The following is a 17,665-nucleotide window of genomic DNA, read 5'->3' as shown; positions in this document are numbered from 1 at the left end:
CATTCCTACCTATGCCATGAGTAATCTGTTTTCTATTCTTAGAGGAAATCCTAGTCTCACTAGCCCTCGGCAATTAACAAAGGAGGTGGAGGCAGAGTTACAACTGATTGAGAAGCAAGTCCATAAAGCTCAAATAGAATAGATCCAGAGAAGACTCTAGATTTGCTAATTTTTTCAACTCAGCTTCACCTACTGGTGTTATTGTCCAAGAACAAAACTTAGTAGGGTGGCTTTTTCTTCCACATACTAATTCACGGACTCTAACTCCTACTATGGAGTTAGAGTATGCTCTATGATCAAATTGCTACTATGATAAGGATTAGGAGAACTCGGATTGTTAAATTACATGGATATGATCCTGGAAAACTTATTATCCCTCTCACAAAGGCACAAATACAGCAAGCTTTTATAAATAGTCTTACTTGGCAAACCCATTTAGCTGACTTTGTGGGTATTCTCGATAATCATTTTCCTAAAACGAAGCTGTTTCAGTTTTTGAAATTAATTAATTGGATTCTCCCTAAAATAACTAAATTTAAACCAATTGAAGGTGCTGAGAATGTTTTTACAGATGGGTCTAGCAATGGTAAAGCTTCTTATTTTGGCTCAAAAAGTAAAGTTTTCCAGATGTCCTATACTTCAGCTCAAAAAGTGGAGCTTGTAGCTGTAACTGACGTTTTGACTGCTTTTGATATGCCTATTAATGTGATTTCTGATTCTTCATATGTGGTTCAGTTCACACAGTTAATTGAAAATGCTCAGTTACGATTTCATACAGATGAATAACTGATGACTTTATTTACCCAATCGCAAACAGCAGTTAGGGGTAGAATGCACCCTTTTTACATCACTCATATTGGGGCTCATACACCTCTTCCAGGACCTTTGACTGAAGGGAATCAAATGGCTGATCACCTAGTTGCTATTGCAATATCTAATGTTAGACACTTTCACAATTTGATCCATGTTAATGCCTCTGGTCTCAAACGCAGATACAGCATTACCTGAAAGAAGCTAAAGCTATTATCCAGCGATGCCCAACTTGCCAAATGGTACGTTCCTCATCTTTTACAGGAGGATTTAATCCTCGAGGACTGGAACCTAACTCTATTTGGCAAATGGAAGTCACACATGTTCCCTCGTTTGGGAGACTAGCTTATGTACATGTATGCGTGGACACCTTTTCTCACTTTGTCTGGGCTACATGCCAAACAGGAGAGTCTTCTGCCTGTGTTAAACGTCATCTTTTGAGTGTTTTGTGGTGATGGGCATTCCAGCTTCTACTAAAACAGATAATGTCCCAGGCTATACTAGCCAAACTCTAGCTACATTTTCCTCTATGTGGAATATTAAACACATTACCAGTATCCCATACAATTCTCAAGGACAAGCCATAGTGGAAAGAATGAATCTCTCCCTAAAACAGCAGTTGCAAAAGCAGAAAGGGGAAGACAGAGTATATGGAACACCACAAATGCAACTGAACCTAGCATTATTAACTTTAAATTTTTTGAGCCTGCCCAAAGGCCAGATGTTATCAGCAGCTGAACAGCATCTACAGAAACCAGCTGCAAAGACAGAAACAGAACAACTGATTTGGTGGAGAGATCCGATAACAAAAAGTTGGGAAATAGGTAAAATAATAACTTGGGGTAGAGGTTATGCTTATATTTCTCCAGGCCAAACTCAACAGCCGATTTGGATACCATCAAGACACCTGAAACCTTATGAGCCAGATGCCGAGAAAGAGACTCCGGGAGGATCCCGAGGACCCCCCGGTTACAGCCATGTTGAGACTGATGCTGAGAAGGGCCCCAACTGTCATGAGCAACCCATCGAACACAGCCACCCACCTGGGGACAGATCAAGAAGCTGTCACAGATGGCAGAAGAAAACCTGAGAAAAGCAGGACAACTAGTCACAACGAGTAATTTAATGGTAGCTATGATAGCAGTTATCACCACCACCATGAGTATTCCTTCAATAAGGGCTGACACAGAGAACAAAGATACTTATTGGGTATATTTATCAATCTTGGCTGGTAATAATGTCTGGATGCACTCACTCTGAAACAGTTACACATGTTTTCTGATTTCAGTATTTACCATAATAAATCTGCTCTTATAATTGAGGCATGCCACCCTCAAAAACCTATTTGTAAACAGGATTGGACCCAGTTAGAAAAACTGAACATACTTGTGTAGGAAGATTGCTTTGCAGAACAGGCAGAGGTGCTGCACAATGATTCCTATGGCATCACTATTAATTGGTCCCCTAAGGGGATGAATTGAATTGCACCTCTCAGTCTGCCTGCCACAGCCACACTATGTTCAGATGATCTGAACAAAATGGTCAGATGGTAGAAATGATAAGAAGTACAGCAAAAGTTCCTATTATCTGGAACCATGGAGGTATAGCGGCACCTCAACCTCAAATGATATGGCCCGCTCTAGGAGCTAAACATAAGGATTTGTGGAAACTATTAAATGCTCGTAATAAGATCAAAATTTGAAAAAGAATAAAAAAGCATCTAGAAGGACACTCTACAAACTTGTTTTCGGATATAGCGAAATTAAAAGAACAAATATTTAAAGCATCCCAGGCACACCTGACCTTAATGCCAGGAACTGGAGTGTTTAAAGGAGCTGCAGACAAATAGCAGCTAGTAACCCATTTAAATGGATAAAAACATTTGGAAGCTCTGTGATTTCAATGATGACTGTGCTTTTAATCTATGTTGTCTTTGTATAGTCTGCAGACGTGGATCCTGACTCCTGCGAGAAGTAGCTCACCGTGACAAAGCTGCCCTTGCTTTTATCTCTTTGCAAATCAAAGAAGGGAGACATGTTGGGAGCAATCCCCCTAAAATCTGGCCATAAACTGGCCCCAAAACTGGCTATAAACAAAATCTCTGCAGCACTGTGACATGTTCACAATGGCCCTAACGCCCAAGCTGGAAGGTTGTGGGTTTACAGGAATGAGGGCAAGGAACACTTGGCCCGCCCAGAGCGGGAAAACCGCTTAAAGGCATTCTTAAGCCACAAACAATAGCATGAGCGATCTGTGTCTTAAGGGCATGTTCCTGCTGCAGTTAACTAGCCCAACCTAGTCCTTTAATTTGGCCCATCCCTTCATTTCCCATAAGAGATACTTTTAGTTAATTTAATATCTATAGAAACAATGCTAATGACTGGTTTGCTGTTAATAAATATGTGGATAAATCTCTGTTCGGGGCTCTCAGCTCTGAAGGCTGTGAGACCCCTGATTACCCACTTCACACCTCTATATTTCTGTATATGTGTCTTTAATTCCTCTAGCACCGCTGGTCTCCCCGACCCAGCTAGTCTCGGCAGAAGAAAATGTGGTATATAAACATAACGGAATACTATACAGCCTTTAAAGCGGGGGAAACTGTCATTTGCAACATGGATAAACCTGGAGGACATTATGTTAAGTGAAATAAGCCAGGCATAGAAGGACAAATACTACATGACCTCACTTGTAAGTTGAACTCATAGAAGTAGAGAGCAGAATGATGGTTAGAAGAGGCTGGGGAAGACAGGTGGATGGGGAAAGGAGAAATGTTGATCCAAATAGCTTTTTCTTTTTTTTTCAGATAGAGTCTCGCTCTGTCACCCAGGCTGGAGTGCAGTGGCGCAATCCCAGCTCACTGCAACCTCCACCTCCCAGGTTCAAGTAATTCTCGTGCCTCAGCCACCAAGTAGCTGGGACTACAGACGTGTGCCACCACACCTGGCTAATTTTTGTATTTTCAGTAGAGACAGGGTTTAGCCATGTTGGCCAGGTTGGTCTCGGATTACTGGCCTCAAGTGATTCACCCGCCTCGGCCTCTCAAAGTGTTGGGATTACAGGCATGAGGCACGGTGTCGGGCTCCAAATACCCTTTTGAGATATCGTTTTATTATTATGTTCAGATTTAACTGCATTGTGGTCAGAGAAGGTAGTTTATATGATACTGATTCTTTATTGTTTGAGATTTGCCTTGTGGACTAGTGCATAGTAATTTTTTCTAAGTATGCCATGTGTGCTTGGAAATAATCTATACTAGACCACAGGAAAGTCTGAAAAAAAAAAAAATTCCCAAAACTTCAGCATCACATAGACCACAGTATTACAATGCAGTGAACTTAGAAATTTAAAAATTAGCCGGGCGTGGTGGCTCAAGCCTGTAATCCCAGCACTTTAGGAGGCCGAGACGGGCGGATCACGAGGTCAGGAGATCCAGACCGTCCTGGCTAACACGTGAAACCCCGCCTCTACTAAAAGTACAAAAACTAGCTGGGCGAGGTGGCGGGCGCCTGTAGTCCCAGCTACTTGGGAGGCTGAGGCAGGAGAATGGCGTAAACCTGGGAGGCGGAGCTTGCAGTGAGCTGAGATCTGGCCACTGCACTCCAGCCTGGGCGGCAGAGCGAGACTCCGCCTCAAAAAAAAAATAAAAATAAAAATAAAAGAAATTTAAAAATTAGAAATTATGTTTTTAAAACTCATGCATTTGGAAAAAATACTTCTACATAACTCATGGGTTAAAGAATCACAATACAAATTATGAAATATTTTGAAGTATCAACTAAAGCACCATATATCAAAAATGTCTTGTAACTCCCTCATAGTTTCTGATCCTTCCTTTTTTTCACAAATTTTTTCTCTTTCTTTCTTCTTCTTCCCCCCTGCCCCCGCAGAGATAGGGTCTTGCTATGTTGACCAAGCTGGTCTCAAACTCCTGGCCTCAAGCAATCCTCCCATCTTGGCCTCCCAAAGTGCTGGGATTACAGGTGTGAGCCACCATGTCTGGCCCCCTTTTTTTTTTTTTTTTTCACAATTTTAATGTATGTATTTTTAGGTCTCTTGGAAATTGGCCTATTCTCTGTAGTCCTAAGGAGATGAATTCTGTTTGTTGCACCTAGTTTCTCATGGCATTTTTGTTCCTTGAGGTGCTTTGTAAATTCCACTCATCTTCCATATTTGACCAAAGGAGCCCTTGGCTGTGGAGGTGTCCCTATGGGGCAGGTCATGTGAATTTGGAAAGAACCACTCTGCACAGCATAAGCCTATAATTCTAATTCTAATTTATCTCAGGGGACTCTTTGGGTCCAACAGCCAAGGGCAGCAAGCCAGCTTTACTAGTTTTACCAGTCCTCTTTTGAAGTACAAGTTGACAGCATTTTCTAGTCCCTGAATTTCTGCAGGAAACACAGTTTCAGCATCAGCTCTTGCTCACCACTATGGCTTCTGAGTTTTCCATCCATATGTAACACCTGTGTATACCACCCCCTCTTGCATTCAAATTTACTTATGCTAGTAAAAATGTTTTTGTGACATTCTTTCAAGCACTTCTGTATGCTTATAATGGAAGCATATAGATCAGCACAGTCACCCACATTGCCTGAATGGCCAGTGAAGGAGTAAGTGAGCCAGCAAGCAGCCTCCAGTGTCCTTACACACAAAAAGAGGTAAAATCCTGCAGGGAAGATGACAAGACAATGGCCAAGAAAATGGCAGTAGGATACACCCCCAACTGGTTTCTCCTTTGGTGGCTCTCTTTTTCGAGCCTCTGGCTATTCTGAGTGGGGCAATTTCTCTATCTCTTATCTTAAACAGTACTCTCATCCACAGAGAACAGCCAAGCCTCAATCAATTACAATCATCATGTAATTTTCTTAAAAAGAAATTGTGTTTGTAAAAGAATTTCAAAAGAAACCGTGCATCAGAAACAGATAAGAGAAGTATGTTTAGAATGCAATTCATAATAACAGCTGACAAGGGAAAATGTAAAACACATCCCTTTAATTTTTTATAATAAATACTCACATTCTCCAAAGGGTACGAAATGACACTGCCTGGGGGTAGAGCCAGTTTGTCCACTCCCTTCACCATCACCATGACAGTAGCCCGAGGACGATGAAACAGGTTACCCACTGCAAGTCCTGGCCAAGAAAGGTCCTAAACATTGAAAAGCACAAAACGGAGTTTAATTATCAACTCAGGAACCCACCTCCCCAATAACATCTAATAAGCAGAGTTAAGGGGTTCTGGGATGACACTGACAAGGAAAATTCACAGGGAAAGTAAACATTTTATTTGTGGCAGTCGCTGTAATCTCCTAATTAAGAATGCTGATTTCTACCCTTTTCATTTTCTTAAAATTCTACAGATTTGAAACAAAGTCTAATAGTAAGTTATCTCACACCTTTTGTGGAAAAAAGCAAGCAAGTAAACAAAACATAGGTACCTTTCAAATAACAGATCACAAAATAATTCTTTTCTTCATGTAGCCACAGAAATTTTCTTCCCCCACATCATTTTTTGCCCTTATATACAGCATCACTTTTATCTTTCACAGCAACATAGCAAGATGGTCATTAAAACATCCTATTTAGACTAAGCTCTTTATAAATAAAACAATTCCTACTAAAAGTAACTATCATTAGTTTACTAATAATTATTTCTCAAAGTTATTTTAACAGCCATCTGTAGTCAAGTTTAAGGTTGTAAAGAACTAGATGGTCGGGTGTGGTGTTCATGCCTGTAATCTCAGCACTTTCAGAAGCTGAAGCAGGTAGATTCCTTGTGCCCAGGAGTTCAAGACCAGCCTGGGCAACATGGCAAAATCCTGTCTCTACAAAAAATATAAAAATGATCTGGGCATGGTGTTGTGCACCTGTGGTCCCAGCTACTGGGGAGGCTGAGGTGGGAGAATCTCTTGAACCTGGGAGGTGGAGGTTGCAGTGAGCCGAGATCAGGCCACTACACTCTAGCTTGGGTGACAGAGCGGGACCCTGTTGCAAACAAAACAAAACAAAAAAAAAGAATTAGGTACAGGCTGGGTGTGGTGGCTCGTGCCTGTAATCCCAGCACTTTAGGAGGCTGAGGCAGAAAGGATTGCTTGAGGCCAGGAGTTAAAGACCTACCAGCCTGGAAAACATAGCGAGACCCTGTCTCTACAAAAAATTAAAAAATCAGCCAGGCATGATGGCACGCACCTGTAGTCCTAGCTACTCAGAAGGCTGAGGCAGAAGGCTGAGGCAGGAAGATCCCTTGGGCCCTGGAGTTTGAGGTTGCAGTGAGTCATGCAGACTCAAACTCAGCTTGGGCAACACAGTCAGACCCTGTCTCTAAAAAAAGAACTAGGTACAAATTTCATCCTTAAATGTAAACAACCAATCGTATTCACTTTGGTTGCCCAAAGACTACAAAAAGCTCAGAGGCTCTGCCCTTAGGCCTGGCAGTGAAGCAGTTCCCAGGCAGAATTTCTGTTTTCAGGGGTGCTCAGGATTTGGAGAAAAGTTCCTTTCAGTGACTGATGATATATATCTAGAGACCACATCAAAAGCACCAGACTTACAAAGAGAAGGAGATGATAGCACAGAGCAAGCTGCATTTCCTTTCTTCTGAGCCCTTAGCTTCTGATCTCTCATACTGACTGGATCTAGACCCTCCCACTCCCTACAATCACATAAGCAACCAATTACAACAACAGGTCACAGCTTCATTCTAGGAAACCGAGGTCCTTGGCTGCCCCATGGCTACTGACTACACTCTTTTCCTAACCTCAGGCATAATGCATATATATTTTATCATTCATAGTGAATCTATCGCCTATTCAAAAACAAAAACAAAAACAAAGTAGATATCCTATTAGCAGTAGGACAGATGCATTCTCTAATATATAAAGAATTTCACTACAATGAATAAACAATTATATAGTTAATGATTTCTAATGATTTGTTTCAGAAGCCAAGCTTGAAGCACTTATCCAAAATCTTCCCAACTACAAATGGGCTTTTTAAAAATTAATTCATTTATTTTTAATTGAGATGGGAGTCTCACTATGTTGCCCAGGCTGGTCTCAAATTCCTGGGTTCAAATGATCCTCCCACCTCGGCCTACTAGAATGCCGGGATTACAGGCATGAGCCACTGCGCCTGGTCCAGATGAGCTTTTTAACTTTTGTAATCTGTACCAAATGTACCTACATTTGTTTGATGCTTTCTTGGGCTATTAGCAGAAATCAGTAAAAATGTTCTTAGAAGCAGCTCCAAAGATTTAAAAAAATATATACATACTTCTTTCACAGAGAAGCCCATGGACAATGCAGCCACGTCTGGGATCCGCTCTCCTGGTATAGGCCAATTTCCATTTCGGAAAACAACAGACCCCGGTGATCGTAATATACTAAACTCGTTCCCCAAAACACCTGAAAAGAAAACAGATTAGTAAATGAATTATCAACACCATAAATCATTTACCTTGACAATTATTAAATATAATACATGTTTCCCCATTCACCACTGACTTAGCATATTAAATTATGACTGGTCAAAATGCTGAGTCCTAAACAATAACAAATTCTTTTTCAAAGTATCACTCTAAGGATTTAAGTCCACACATTCTGCTGGAACAAAAGTACAACTATCAGAGCCTCTCTGAACCTATTCTGGTTCAGGGACTGCCTGATAAAAACAAGAAACAAACAAAATCTCAAAAAGAGATCAACAAAGGTACGACTATAAAACAGGGTTTCCTAATGATATAGACACCTTCCTACTGATGGCTCTTAATAGAGGCATGTAGCAATTTGGCAGGAATTAGAAATCAGTGGCATATCTCCAAAATTTAAAAAACAAAGCCCAGGCCCAGACTAAAAAGGAAGAAAAGAAGCTTGAAATCTCTAAATTATTTCTACCATCAATCCTCTCTACACAATGCAAATTCATAAAGTTCCTAGTATTTCACTATAAGATTTTAGCAGGTTAGTATGTCTTAGGATAGGTAACATCTTTCCTTATGTCCCACAGGCAACCCTAGTGAAATAAGGACTCTCAAATGTTGGTGGGATGGGGCATACATGTCACAAGGAGAAACACAAAAACACTTCAGACTTTGGAAACAAAGTCCAGGAAATTGTAGTTGACATGTCAAGAGGGTAAGAAAAGGTATTCTGTAATGATAAAGTCAACTAGTCTAAGGTTTTGGGATTAAAAGATAAAGATGAGAAAGGGGCTATTTTATAAGCCCTCGACAGCTAAGGATGACGTATTTGGCCTCTTCATCCATTATCTAGTAACCTAGTGATGTCTAGCTTACACAGGGACAAGTAGCTAATTTCAGTCACTGAAAGGAACTTTTCTCCAAATCCAGAGCACCCCTGAAAACAGAAATTCTGCCTGGGAACTGCTTCACTGCCAGGCCTAAGGGCAGAGCCTCTGAGCTTTTTGTAGTCTTTGGGCAACCAAAGTGAATACGATTGGTTGTTTACATTTAAGGATGAAATTTGTACCTAGTTCTTTTTTTAGAGACATGGTCTGACTGTGTTGCCCAAGCTGAGTTTGAGTCTGCATGACTCACTGCAGCCTCAAACTCCAGGGCCCAAGGGATCTTCCTGCCTCAGCTTCCTGCTTCAGCCTTCTGAGTAGCTAGGACTACAGGTGCATATGCCATCATGCCTGGCTGATTTTTAAATTTTGCATTCCTATGAAAAAAATTAGCTCCAAGTCTAGAACAAATGTTAGCCACACCTAGTATGGGAAAATTAGACTTTAGTAAAGCATCAGTGTTATTCTCTTGACCTAAGGAAAGTACCACTAACAGGGTATGGAAATAAAGTTGGAAGCAACAGTAAATGTTTTGGTGTTGCAGTATTGACAGTAAATAAAAGGCTTCAGGATGGTGCCGATACATACTCTTACAAATTTCAATTCAGCATAGCCGTCAGAACAGGAACTTCCAAACTGCTCTAGCTGAAGACAGACCAAAAAAACTTAGCAGAATGGAATGGTCTTTTGTAACTGATAGATATCTTGGTTCACTAAAGTAGTAGTACTGCAAACACTAAGAAAAATGAGTAACCAAGAGACCTATGCTTCCCAAGAACCATACACATATTTTGTTTGTTTGTTTGTTTGTTTTGAGACAGAGTCTCGCAGTGTCGCCAAGGCTGGAGTGCAGTGGCACAATATTGGCTCACTGCAACCTCCGCCTCCCAGGTTCAAGCAATTCTCCTGCCTCAGCCTCCCGAGTAGCTGGAATTACAGGTGTGTGCCACCATGCCTGGCTAAATTTTGTATTTTAGTAGAGACGGGGTTTCACCATATCACCCAGGCTGGTCTCAAACTCCTGACCTCAAGTGATCAGCCCGCCTCGGCCTCCCTATGTGTTGGGATTACAGGCGTGAGCCACCGCACCCAGCCCCAGGTACCATACACATTTAAAAAACCATATTTTGATTTGGAGATACCCTTGTTTTGAGACATGGCCCTACTCATTCAATTCCAGCAAACCTATACCAAATAACTTTGCCCCGACTTCATAGTTTCAACTTCCATGCTTGTACAACAGTCCTTCAGAAGCCCAGAGCTTTAGAAAACCTTAGAGTCAGGGACTCCTATAAAGAGAAAGGTCATTTGTCCAAACTTCTGCTTATTGTAAGTATAAGCACGTCTCAGGGATACCTGGCAGAAAGTCACCCCTCCTCTATTTCAATACTGCCAGTGATGGGGACACCACCTCAATATATGAACTATATTTGCCAGCAACTGGCTTCATTTTCCCAACATTCTAATCCTTTGAAAAGTTTTTCCTTGTACTGAACTGAAATGGGCTTCCTAAATTTCAACTTCCTATGCTATCACTCCCTGACTCAGTCTCACCAGATAACCTCATCTCCAGCTTCAGAGAAAACAGAGGAATTTCTTGAGCTACCTGCTTCCTCTCCCTACCACATATTTATCTGCACAAGCCCCTATCTATATCTCCTCTCCCTCCAGACATGAGGGCAGGGATGTCCCTCCTCCAGTCTAAGACAATCCTGTGTTCAGCCTTCTTAGGGACCTTTGCTCCTTCACTGTTTATTAAGTAAGCCACTCTTCTATCAGAAGCTAGGTGGCTATATGGTAACAGCCATCAAAAGATGGCCCTATAGAATACAAGCTCCATGAAGGCGGGGATTTCAGTGCAGTCTTGTTCACACACTATCCCCAGGGCTGAGAAGAGAGCCCGACACATTGGTGCTCAATAAGTACTTGTTGAGTTAATGAATGAATGAAGTCACACCTCAAACCACCAATTTTCTCCCTCTCCACTGGCCCTTTCACTTCAGCATAAAAATAAACTCAGGGCACTCCCATTCTATAACTAAAACCATAAAAAAACCTCCTTTGGTCCTACCAGTCTCCACCAGCTACCAGCCTTGCTCCCCTTCAGAGGAAGAATCCAGGAAGAGCAGTCAACCACCGTTTGCTTCTATACTTCATTTCACATTTACTACTTAACCCACACAATTTTTTTAAAACTTTTTTTAATTTTTTTTTTTTTTTTTTTTTTTTTTTTTTTTTTTTTTTGAGACAGAGTCTTGCTCTGTCACCCAGGTTGGAGTGCAGTGGTAAGGATCTCAGCTCACCGCAACCTCCACCTCCCAGGTTCAAGAGATTCTACTGCCTCAGAGTCCTGAGTGGCTGGGACTACAGGCACGTGCCACCCCATCTGGCTAACTTGTGTATTTTTTTGGTAGAGACAGGGTTTCACTATGTTGGCCAGACTAGTCTCGAACTCCTGACCTCAAACAATCCGCCTGCCTTGGCCTCCCAAAGTGCTGGGATTACAGACATGAGCCACCGCACCTGGCCGCCCACACCTTCCAAGCCCACCATGCCACTGAAACAACTCCCCAAACTCAAAAGGCAATTTCCATCCCTTAATTTTATCTAACTTACCAAAGCATTTGATACTGGCAACTCCGTCCTTGAAAAGCCCCTGCTTTGGTCTTCATGCAGCCACAGCCCCTGGTTTTCCTTGCAGTCCCTTTGACTGCTTCTCCTCTGTTTCTTTCCCTTCCTGTCCTTTAAAGCAGTGGTGGCCAAACTTTTTAGATTTCAACCCTATCAGCACAAAATTGGAAAGTAGCCTTTCTCTCTTCTCTCTGTCCCTCTCATCCTCTCCATGTAAAGTATATACTTCTACTATAGTAATAGATTATGTATTTGATTTGTGCTATATTACAAAGCACAAAAAAACAAAAATTTTAAAAAGGATGAGATACCTGTGTATATTTTTCCCAATCTAATAATGAGAAAACATCAGATAAACCCAAATTGAGGGACAGTCTACAAAATACCTGACCATTATTACTCAAAAAGAGATAAGATAAAAATAGATAGGCCAGGCATGATGGCTCACAGCTGTAATCCCAGCACTTTGGGAGGCTGAGACAGGCAGATCACTTGAGGTCAAGAGTTCAAGACCAGCCTGGCCATCATGGCGAAACCCCATCTCTACTGAAAATACAAAAATTAGGCCAGATGTGGTGGCTCATGCCTGTAATCCCAGCACTTTTGGAGGCTGAGGCGGGCAGATCATTTGAGGTCAGGAGTTCGAGACCAGTCTGGCAAACATAGTGAAACTCATCTCTACCAAAAAAATACACAAGTTAGCCAGATGTGGTGGTGCATGCCTGTAGTCCCAGCTACTTAGGAGGCAGATCACCTGAGGTTGAGAGTTCAAGACCAGCCTGACCAACATGGAGAAACCCCATCTCTACTAAAAAAATACAGAATTAGCCAGGCGTGGTGGCGCATGCCTGTAATCCCAGCTACTTGGGAGACTGAGACAGGAGAATCACTTGAACCCAGGAGGTGGAGCTTGAGGTGAGCCAAGATCGTGCCATTGCACTCCAGCCTGGGCAACAAGAGTAGTCCCAGCTACTTGGGAGGCTGAGGGACAAGAATCGCTTGAACCCAGGAGGCGGAGGTTGTCGTGAGCTGAGATTGTGCCACTGCACTTCAGTCTGGGTGACAGAGCAAGCCTCTGTCTCAACAAAGAAAAAAAAAAAAAGATCGCTAGATAGACAGAGAGATAGATAGAGGCCAGGTGCAATGGCTCACACCTGCATGTAATTCCAGCACTTTGGGAGGCTGAGGAGGAGGATCACTTGGGCCCAGGAGTTCGAGACCTCATCACTACAAAAACAAACAAAAAATTAGCTGGGTATGGTGGCATGCACCTGCGGTCCCAGCTACTAGGGAGGCTGAGGTGGGAGAATCGCTTGAGCCTGGGTGGTCGAGGCTGCGGTGAGCTGTGATCACACCAGTGCACTCCAGCCTGGGTGACAGAGTGAGACCCTGTCTCAAAAACAAAAACAAAAAAGATATAAATGGAAGTTCTAGTACATTCTTCTGGCATCCAAATGGATCACCTAGCATATTCCACATTGAAGATCCGAGGGCTCCATTCTTGACTTTTATTACTTTCCTATTCTACATCTCTCCGAGGCTGAGCCCAACTACTCCTAAGGCTGCAAACACCAAAAACACACCCAATTCACCATCTTTCCACACGCTTCTCCTGTATTCTCTATCTTGATGGATGATACCACTTTCCAACCAGTGGCTGGAATCAGTTGTCTTTAAATCCTTCCTCAGCAACACAGCTAATTAGCCACTGAATTTCATCTTTCTTTCTTATCTCACAAATCCTTTCCCTCTATGTCCAGGGCACACTCTTCAGGCCCTCACCAGGTATGCTAGAATTGGTTGCCTTAAGACCCTTGTCATGCCTCTCTCCAATCCAGACTTTCCCATAACTGCTTCAAAATACAGATCTGACCATTCACCTTCTGCTTAAATGCCTCCTCTCACTGCCCAGAGACTCTGAGGCAAAACCCAAAGCATTAACACCCAAGTAACCTCATCAACATTATTTCTGGGATCTCCCCAACTTAATCCCTGTACATTTTAGCCCCACCAAACTAACTGCCCCTTTGCTCTCACATCACTCTGCTTTTACACATGCTGTTCTGTTTCAAATACCTTTTCTTCCCACCCCAACTTTTCAACACATTAGCCCTGGGAGGCACCTCCTATGGGAAATTTTTCTCACCCTCCCCCGTCTGGGATAAGTGTCCTTCCCTCTAGGAACTCCACTATACTGTGCTATGATCATCTATGAATGGTGGATGGAATCAATTAATATAAAATGGGTCCTATGTCTCTCCTCTTCTACGTGACATCACTTCAAATTCCATATGTTCACCCTTGGCCTTTCTTCTCCAGGCTAAATATCTGAATTTTTTCAAATACTCCTCATGATGTGGTATTCAAAACCCTAGTTCCCTTCCTCTCTCTCTAGGTCCCTAGTTGTCTCTCTAGTTTGGCAACACTGTTTTAAAGGATTTCTATTTTTGTTTCTGCCTGGAATACAGAAGTCAGATATCTTAAAGATGTTTTCCATTATATCACATTTAGTCATTGTGGAAAACAATAATCGAACCTCATCTGACAAGACTGAGCAATTCAGAAGCTGACAGGATCAGGTTCTTGTTCTGTATGAACTCGGCTATGCTAGTAAGGAAAGCATGTTCAAACCGTGTGCAGAAGCAATTATTTTATCTCAGACCCAAAACAAAAAAGCCTACATCCCACTGAATCAAAATAATATCAGTCAAAACATTAAAACATGGAATCTCAATAGATGTTCAGTTAAACCACAGGATCAAAGGGAATATTTTTAAAATTTCAAAAACTGAATTAAAATTAATTCCCTCAAAGTATCTCAGTAGATCAGAATGACCTATCCAGAGCCAAAAACAGAAGAAACAAAAAACTTGAAAATGTTTGGGGCATGGATACAACGTAACTATCATTAACACAGAAAACCCCTGCACCTCTAGGGACAGAGGAGATCTGCAGATTTCAAGAGCATACTGGTGCAGAATTAAATCGCCATTCCAAAAGCAGGACCTCCCAACACCTCACACAGGTTTTTGGTTTGTTTGTCTGTTTGTTTGTTTTTGCTGTTGAGACAAGGTCTGGCTCTGTTGCTCAGGCTAGAGTGCAGTGGCGCGATCTTGGCTCACTGCAACCTCCGCCTCCCTGGTTCAAGCGATTCCTGTACCTCAGCCTCCTGAGTAGCTGGGATTTACAGGCGTGCCCCATCACGCCCGGGTAATTTTTGTATTTGCAGTAGAGATGGCGTTTTGCCATGTTGGCCAGGCTGGTCTCAAACTCCTGACCTCAGGTGATCCGTCTGCCTCAGTCTCCCTAAGTGCTGGGATTACAGGCGTGAGCCACCGCACCCGGCCTCCCATAGGTTTTAAACTGACACACTGAGGATCAGAGCACCCATTCCTCCAAACTGTTCTCAACTTGGCCTCTTGTTCACTACTGTGTGTGCCTCCAGTCTCAGCCCCCATTACTCTCACATTCTCATACAGTAATAGCGTTACCTGTGCAACACAACATATATAATGGAAAAGGCCCATGCGCTGGTACCACCTCATCTGAAATCAAATTCAGCTTTGCTACTACCTGTTTAGCATTGGGTAATTTATTTAGGTTGACCACCCTGCAAAACGAAGAAGATACCCACTTCTAAGTACTGCTGTCAAATGAAATACATTACCACATGATATGCAATAAGAGGCCACGTATTAGCTGATTTCTTCTCCTCTTGCTGAATGCTTAGGAACCTAGGTTCTACTCAGAAAGCTACCATGTATTGACATGTGACCCTAAAAATGTGACTCACATCCTAGTTTCCAAATCCTTAAAATTTGGAACTGTGACAAACCATTGAGAGGTGCTTTGTATTCGCCTTAAGAAATAATCATAAAAATAATGACTCCATCTCAACTTTTGTATCCTGAAATATACATAAGGGAGGGGAGGGGAAGAGATTTCAGCAATTACTGATGACAACCACTAGAAATGAAGACACTGTACAAACGCAAAAACATCGTAGCAGCTAAAAAGTCTGCCTTCCCTTCTTCGGCAGCGGGCTGCGACTCAATGAATCCCACTTCATTGAGAAATGTATCTCCGTACTCTGAAGGGCCTCTCCAAGCGGAAGAGGCCTGCCGGACGCGCCTTCCTCAAAGTGGAGGGTGGAGGCCGGCTCAAGGGCCCCCTACGCAGCCCAGCCCCGGCCCCGGCGGCCCGTGAGGCCGCGCCGCCACGGCAGATCCGGAGAAGATGCTGACAGGGAGGCTGCTGAGGCGAGGCCGCCGCTGACGGACCGCACTGCGGCACCTGCCTCGCAGTCACTCGCCCGCGGCCGACCCCGACCCCCAAGCCCCGCGGCGCAGGGCCTCCCCAGGCACGTCCTGCCCGCCCCCGGCTCCTCACCCGCCACCAACGCCAGGAGCACGACAAACACAGCCATGGTGCCGCGCCGGCCGCAGCAGTGCGGGGCGACACGGAGCGGGGCGGCGGGACACGAGCGACAACCGCAGCGTGAGGGGGTGACGCGCTCGGACTCTTCCAGACTCCCGGGGCCCGTCCCTTCGTCGCGTCCGCTGGGACAGCTGCCGCTTTCGCCACCAATCACCAGCTACGTCGCGGCCTACGGAAGAGACGTAACTTGGGAAGCGACAGTCTGATAGGCGGGGCTTAAAGTAACGGATGGAGAGTTTTGCCAATGGTAGGCAGCGATTGAAAAGTCAGGCAGTCCCGTCCCCCCGGTCGGTGATGACTGGTCACCAGATGGGGCGTAGGGCTGGTGGTCAGAGTGGGTGATGGAGCCAGTCGAGAAGTCCCGGAGCCCACGGGTTTGAGGCTGCCTCCCGAGTGCAGACCTTTCTGCCAGTCTCGAGCGACGGTCTCCAACCCGGATGTCTGTCTTTCCTGGTCGTGTGCCTCCGCCCGGCTACGGACGCCAGCTGTGAAAGGCGGGGCTGGTTGGGATTTCGCTCTAACAGGTACACAGACACCGAGCACCTGCTGGGAAGAAGCCAGGCGCAAAGGGGAACCCCTGCCCTCCACATCGTGGTGCCAGATAAAACACAGGACGCCCAGTTAAATTTGAATTTCATGTAAACAAGATTATTTGTTATTATGTCGCAATTAGTTTATGGGACATACTTGTATTGAAAGAAGTATTGCTGGTTATCTGAAATGCAGATATAACTGAGTATCTTATATTTTGATTCGCTAAGTCTGGCAACTCTACCTCCAAAGGCTTTCCAATCTACAAGGAGTCATGGGACAGAAAGTTAATTAATTACTTAATTTGTCCATTCACTCAGTTTCCAATCTGGGCAAGGTGTTCCATGAGGATGTATGAGGGCTAGACATAGTAATTAGACCAGGATCCTCCCCTTCCGCAGTTCATAGTCTTTTGTCTATGATATGAGGCAAGAAGGGACACACTATAGCGTCTGTAGGTAGAAAATGATGCCCTAGCTGGTGACCTTGAAAGGTGGAAATGGTTTCATATCCAAGGATAGGAGATGGGGAGATTTTTTCAGTGAAAACTGTAGGTAAGATGGGGAGAAAGCCCCGTCAGGTTGAGCATCAGTAATCAAATAAGAGATTATATGAGAGAGGAGGCACAGAGCTAAAACTTTCAGTTAGAGACATTTATTGAGGATTTTAAATTGCACATAACAGACCTACACTAAGCCACTGAAGGCATTTGAGCATGATTTAGTGCACAAATGTAAAACAGATTTATTGTGGGTGGCGGGGGGACGCCTTACTGTTTCTTCAGTTCCCAGCCTCCATTTTCTTCTTGGAGTTTCCTGAGGGTGAAAAAATGAGAGTGAGTTAAAAGCAGTGACCCCAGGAGTTCCCCAGGTAGCAGACTCACCCTAGGAAAACCTTGCCCGACTGAAAACTGAATCAGAAAGACACTCTCAAAGCCAGGTGTGGTGGCTCAC

General features: G+C 43.6%; 1 protein-coding gene across 1 annotated transcript in view; it reads right to left on the bottom strand.

The window, feature by feature from the left end:
• ATP6AP2 (ATPase H+ transporting accessory protein 2) overlaps positions 1-16,342 on the bottom strand; it is a 33,157-nt gene extending 16,815 nt beyond the window's left edge. Inside the window, exons 1-3 of the mRNA XM_010363181.2 lie at positions 16,134-16,342; positions 8,085-8,215; positions 5,830-5,961 (exon numbers count right to left, since the gene is read on the bottom strand). Coding sequence (XP_010361483.1) covers positions 5,830-5,961; positions 8,085-8,215; positions 16,134-16,170 — 300 coding nt within the window. The 5' untranslated portion in view covers positions 16,171-16,342. The remainder of the gene's footprint in view (positions 1-5,829; positions 5,962-8,084; positions 8,216-16,133) is intronic.
• Between the last annotated feature and the right edge of the window lie 1,323 nt (positions 16,343-17,665).

Source organism: Rhinopithecus roxellana, chromosome 7 (assembly GCF_007565055.1).
Source record: "Rhinopithecus roxellana isolate Shanxi Qingling chromosome 7, ASM756505v1, whole genome shotgun sequence".
Lineage (NCBI taxonomy): Eukaryota > Metazoa > Chordata > Mammalia > Primates > Cercopithecidae > Rhinopithecus > Rhinopithecus roxellana.
Note: the sequence above shows the minus strand (reverse complement) of the source record. Positions and strands in the feature narration are given on the sequence as shown.